Below are 5,609 nucleotides of genomic sequence, written 5' to 3' on the forward strand. Positions count from 1 at the left end.
AGATGAATATGACGGGAGAAGAGTCACAGAGGAACAAAAGAACGCGGGAGGGTAGGACAGAGGAGGAGCGAGCGAAGGGAAGTGGAGGGTGCCGGGAAGGAAGTCTCCGGGCAGGAAGGAGACGAAGGAGGGAGAATGAAGAGTGTCAGGAGGCGTGTCCCGCGTCCACCCATCATACCGCGTTGGTGTCCCAGTCGTTGGTCGGACTGTGATCTGTGTTTCGCCTTCCTATCTATCTATCTATCTATCACACAGACACAAACAGAAGAAATCACGACTCTCACAGAGATTTGGGCTCGGCAGCTTGTTAGCCCTCAGCCGAAGCTGGGCTCTCACAAACAGGCTCACAAGATAAATAAATAGAAGGTGGGCGAAGGACAGGACACAGACTTGTCGTGGCGATTTTTTCCAGGCGCATCCGTTTCGTTCAAGTGTGTCCGAGCGCCTCTTGGGAGCACTCTGATGTTTTTCTTCATTTCGTTTTGTCTAAATTCTTCATTTCGCTGCCCGGTCACACTCATATGGCGGACCACGTCGCCGGGCTTCGCGCGATGCTCTCCGAGCTTCGGGCACGCTGCCCGACGCTGTGCCCCTCCGTCATTCCGGATGGCTACGACGACCGCGAGCGCGGCACCGCGCTCGCCGCGCTCTGCGGCGCGAACGGCGCAGAGGAGCGCGCCGCGCTCGCCGACGTCCTCGTGCGGGCCCGCCGCGGGCAGCAGGCCTGCGCGTTGACGGGCGAGGCGGTGGGCTCGGAGTCGGAGCTCCGCTTCGTCTCGCAGTGGGACCTCGACCCGTCTGGGCTCACGATGCGGCTGCGCCGCTGCTCGTTTGTGTGCCAGCGGGCCGCGTTGCTGCTCGACCCTCTTCTGGTGCTGGAGCGCTTTGCCGCGCACCACGCCGGGGCCTCGGAGCTGAGTGAGCTCACCGCGCTCTTCTGCACGGCCAACGGCCGCGCCGAGATGCTCGAGAAGCCGGCGCGCGCACTCGAGTGGCTGCAGCAATGCTACTCGTTGGCGTATTCCTGCCGCGTCGTTGCGAGCAGCCTCGGCGAGTGGCGGCTTCAGAGCGAGGAGGGCGCGGAGATCGGCAGGCCGGTGCACCGGGTCGCGGCGCGCTTGCTTGGTCTCGGCGAAGGCGCGGGGAGGAAGAAGGTCGGCGAGAGGCGCAGCCCGGCGTCCGCAAAGCCTGAGAGGAGGAGGGCAGCTGGGACAACGCCGAGCAAGGCAACGCCGAGGGCAACGCCGAGCAAGGAGCCGCCAAAGGCGACGCCCAAGCGGCAGCGGGCGCCCTCCCAGGGACGTGCGAGCGGCGAGGAGGCTGCGTCGGGAAAGCGGCGTCGCAAGGCGCTAGCCGCGTAGAGCTGACCTAGTGATGGCCTAGGAGCCCTGCACGGACGGCGTGTTTATGCTACATAACACCTAGGGACCGCGTGGGGTGGGCGGCGAGCCGCGCATCGGCCGACAATGTGCCGGTGCGTACGCGTTTCGGTCACACTCAAGGCCCGTTTTGCATGACCGGCTGCGTTTTGACTGGGAGAGATGTGTATGCACATGATCACACTGCTCCCGCGCGGCGCGCCCAGCGGGCAGCGCCGAGCGCGGTCCGGCGGCTCGGTCCGGTGCGGCGGTGGCGGTGCACCCACTGCCAGCGGCTCCCATGGATACGCATACCTCTCTACAAGAGAGCCGGCCACCAACCTCGAGATGCATTCGTTCGGCTCCTTTTCGTATGAGCGTAGGTCTTCTCTCGCTGCTATTTCGGGAATATGCTGAAAACTGCGCTTTGAGAATCGCGCCGCCGGCCCGGTCCGCGGTCCCCGCTGGCGGCCCGCTCCCGCCCCGCGTCCCGCGGGCCAGCACGACGAGGCGAGACGAGGATGAGGCGACCAAAAGAGTACCGGCGCCCGGGGCGTTCGCTCAAATGAAGGGCTGGGTCTGACTCCTCGAGCGGCCAGGTGCTAGATCGGCACAAAGTGTGCGGTGTTTAGGACGCCCAGGAACAGCATGAAGACGATGGGAACGGAGAGGAAGCCCCAGAGGGGCCAAAAGGCGCCGCAAAAGGAGAAGAGCGAGAGGACGGCCAGGATTGTGGCGATCGGGATGGCTCGCGGCGATACCTCCTCCCATTCGCGTGTGTCCTTCTGGACGTACTTGACCCAGACGATGAGGTACGCTGCGATGCAGCCCCATCCGCCGAAGCAGGCCAGCGCCACGTTGAAGAGGAAGCCATTCATCTGCCGGTGAGGCTTGTCGCGCGTCGCACCCGTCAGGACAATGTCGGGCAGCTGCAGGTAGACGGCGAGCGCGAGCGCCACGAGGATCCACAGCAGAGCCAGCAACTTTCGCCACGCATACTCGAGCCACTGCTGCGTCACGCTCGACTCGCGCTCGTCCTCCACCTCCGAGTCTCGCAGCGGCGTGAGCTCGACGTGCTCGTACTTCTTGCGCGAGCGGGTGGCGGAGCGGACTGCCTTCATAAGTTGGCTTCGAGCCGCCTTGGCTGGCGTGGCGGCGCAAGGCCAGCAGGCCGTCGGAAAGAATTCCGCGGGCCGCAACCTACCGCGTGCCGTCCTCCCATCCCTCCCTTGGGTTGTCCGTTTTCTTTCTTTCTTTCTTTACCTGCTCCTTAAAATCCCTGTGTGGTGGCGGCGTGCCGTCCTCCCATCCCTCCCTTGGGGCTCTGTCTTCTTTCTTTCTTTCTTTACCTAGATCCACGGTTGCCTGGGGTCGCCTCGTGAAAGAATTGGACCAAAAGCGCCCCCAATCCCGAGGCATGGGTTACAGTAGCTCTCCACAGCAGAATTGCCCCCTGTAGCAGGATCTTGGTCTTCTCAGTGTATGTATGTTTAGTGTAATGTATGTGGCTCTTATCGGTTACTCGATCGTGTTTGACGACGTCAAACACTGTTTGACGTCGTCAAACACAAGTGGAGAATGGCCGTAGCTCCTCTCCACGAGCGATTGAGAGGACGTACCAAGTATCGATTCTGTATAGAATTGCGAGGCGCACACGCTGGTGCAGGCGGCGAGTCGTCGATCCGACTCGTTCCGACGTGAAGTCGCCGTGAAGGGTGGGAAAACAGGGCGATTTTGCCACATTTTGCCTTCTCGCGCGATCTTCTCGCGTCGGCTAGCGCGCGGGCCAGGATGGGCGAGCCGACCCCGCCACGCTGGACGGGCCAGCGGCTGGCACGCGCCGGCCACCCCGGCGGCGCGGCGGCCTCATCGCGCTCGTCGTCTGCGAGGCCACCGCTCGGCGTCGCCGCGTGCGACGGCGATCGCGCTTGGCTGTGAGGTGGGACGGCGGCATGGTGCGCGCGGGCGTGGGGGAGGTGCGGGATGCGCGTGCCAGCAAGCATAGTTTCACCTCCCCAACCCCGCAGGCGCGCCGACGTGCTGCCCGAGCGCGTTTGGAGGCAGCAGCAGCTCCTCGCGAGGCGCCTTCGGAGGGGTGCCACACCCCTTTCCCAGCCGCGCGCGAGTTGAGCTCCGATTTGCGCTCTTTTTCGCACACGCCCGACGCTAGTAGGTGAGGATCGACCATCCTCCGCAAGCAGGGCTTCGTCGGGCGCGTCTTCGTCGAGCGGTGGAGCATCTCCCATGCTCCCCCCCGCGCCCTCCTCGCAGCCCGCCCGCGGCCGACACCGACGCCCTCACGGACTCACCCTAGTCGTAGGTGCGGGTTTTTTGCGTGGCCCCCGTCGATACGGGGCGCTGGGCGATGGCTGGGCTTGTCGCCGGGCGAGCTGGCCCCTCAGTCGGCCGCGGAGCGGAGGTGCGAAATCGAGGCGGCGCGGCCCCTACGCGCAGCCTGTCCGGCCGGCGCGCGCATGGTTCCGTAGCCCGTCTAGTGCCTCACTGACCGACTCCAGCGCCACGGTGTACGTGGCCGGTGTGGTACTGGGGCTGGGCAGCCTTGGGGCCGGCGGAGACCGCCGTCTAGCGGTCGCACCTCTGGGGGGAGGCGGGGGCCCCCGGAGGCACCGTGCGCCGCGCAGCAGTGCGGAAACGGGGCTCCGGCTCTACTAGTCTCTACTAGCACCGACTTCCCGATTAAGCTAGGTTAATCAGAGGGCAGATTTGGAGAGATCTCGAGGAGTACATACAGATAGACCCTCCAACCATCAGAAAACTCCGACCTGATCGGTCGTACTGACCGCCGACAGATCACTCCAGACAGCAGACAGGCCGACGTATCTGCACACGGCCGGCCGGGCGAGAGGCTTGACACGATCCGACCCTGCGACCCTGACGCTGCTGCTCTAGCTATCAGACATGCGCTGCTGACTGCTGCCACAATGTGCGACCGGTGCTGACCCACTTGGCGGCCTTCCCGGTCAGTGGTGAGGCGCAGTTCAGAGCTGTCGATGGCGCGATGCCGCACTGGTCCCACATCGGTGACACGAGACCACCACGTTTGCCGGTCCAAGAGAGAGGCACCGGCGCTGTCCTGAGAAGGTGCATGGTCCCTCTTGACTGCCCATGCGCGCGAGGCTGTGTAGGCATAGCCTCGAGAGTGCCAGCAGCCAATCCGAGGCAGTTTGTGACGCGCATTGCGTCAGAAGCGTGCACGCGCTGGAAGGACACCTTCCTACTGGCCGTACGATCAGGTCGTCACTGAATGCCAAAGACTAAGGCCGCGAGCTATGCAGGCGGTCAATTGAGCAGCATGGCACAGTCAGCAGCGCCGAAAGGATGTCGCAAGGCGTGATAGCATGGCCGCAGACAACCCAAGGGAGGGATGGGAGAACGGCACGCCGCCACCACACAGGGATTTTAAGGAGAGGAGTGTGATGCGCTAGCCGTCGCCCACCCTAGGGAGTCTGCCTCTTCCTATCTCTTTTCGCAGTCTCTCGCCGATTCTCGCTGCAACCTTCATGCCACCTCGCGGCCGTCCCATTCTCGTCGTTCTCTCCCTTGTCACTTCCTCCGTCGCGTCATTCTCTTCCGCCTCGTCCTGCGCCGCCGCCGCCTGCCGTTCCCTTGTTCTCTCGGCTTACACGACACGCACTCTCACACGACGAGGGGCTTCGCCATTTTTTTGCTTGGTTCCCGTACCCTCGCGCACAATGGCTTCGAGGCCCACAGTCACTGTTTACGGCGCGGACGGCGCGGCCGGCAGCTCGAGCGTCGCGCTTCCCGGCGTCTTCCTCGCCCCCGTGCGGCCGGATGTCGTCCACCAGGTGACGGTCGCCCTCTCCAAGAACAAGAGGCAGCCGTACTCCGTCAACAAGTACGCCGGCAAGTCGTGCGCGGCGTCCTCGTGGGGCACCGGGCGCGCCGTGTCGCGCATCCCGCGCGTGCAGGGCGGCGGCACGCACCGCTCGGGCCAGGGCGCGTACGGCAACATGTGCCGCGGCGGTCGCATGTTCGCGCCCACCAAGACGTGGCGCAAGTGGCACGCGAAGATCAACGTGACGCAGAAGCGGTACGCCGCGTGCTCTGCGATCGCGGCGTCGGGCGTGACGCCGCTCGTGATGGCGCGCGGCCACCGCGTCGAGGACACGCCCGAGTGCCCCCTTGTCGTCGACGCCTCTGTCGAGTCGACCGCCAAGACCCAGAAAGCGGTCGACTTGCTCCGCAAGATTGGTGCGCACGCCGACGTCG

The 5,609-nt window shown here is 64.6% G+C and overlaps 3 protein-coding genes across 3 annotated transcripts; 2 read left to right on the forward strand and 1 right to left on the reverse strand.

Moving 5' to 3' along the window:
• Positions 1-521: 521 nt before the first annotated feature.
• Positions 522-1,361, forward strand: EMIHUDRAFT_245583 (hypothetical protein; the record flags this gene model as incomplete). The annotated part of the gene is made up of 1 exon (XM_005768189.1): positions 522-1,361. The coding sequence occupies one exon, from the start codon at positions 522-524 to the stop codon at positions 1,359-1,361; it is 840 nt and encodes a 279-aa protein (XP_005768246.1).
• A 393-nt stretch (positions 1,362-1,754) lies between these two features.
• EMIHUDRAFT_370565 (hypothetical protein) lies at positions 1,755-2,517 on the reverse strand. The gene has a single exon (XM_005768190.1). The coding sequence runs from the start codon at positions 2,477-2,479 to the stop codon at positions 1,961-1,963; it is 519 nt and encodes a 172-aa protein (XP_005768247.1). The 5' UTR covers positions 2,480-2,517; the 3' UTR covers positions 1,755-1,960.
• Positions 2,518-5,071: 2,554 nt separating this feature from the next.
• EMIHUDRAFT_76157 (hypothetical protein) lies at positions 5,072-5,609 on the forward strand (the record flags this gene model as incomplete). The annotated part of the gene is made up of 1 exon (XM_005768191.2): positions 5,072-5,609. A coding segment is annotated over one exon (538 nt), but the record flags the coding sequence as incomplete, so codon positions are not given.

Source organism: Emiliania huxleyi (assembly GCF_000372725.1).
Source record: "Emiliania huxleyi CCMP1516 unplaced genomic scaffold EMIHUscaffold_466, whole genome shotgun sequence".
In the NCBI taxonomy this organism is placed as follows: domain Eukaryota; phylum Haptophyta; order Isochrysidales; family Noelaerhabdaceae; genus Emiliania; species Emiliania huxleyi.

Bases quoted from the DNA above. Each gene is read 5' to 3' on its own strand.
- EMIHUDRAFT_370565 (XM_005768190.1), bottom strand. From the start codon at position 2,479: ATGAAGGCAGTCCGCTCCGCCACCCGCTCGCGCAAGAAGTACGAGCAC.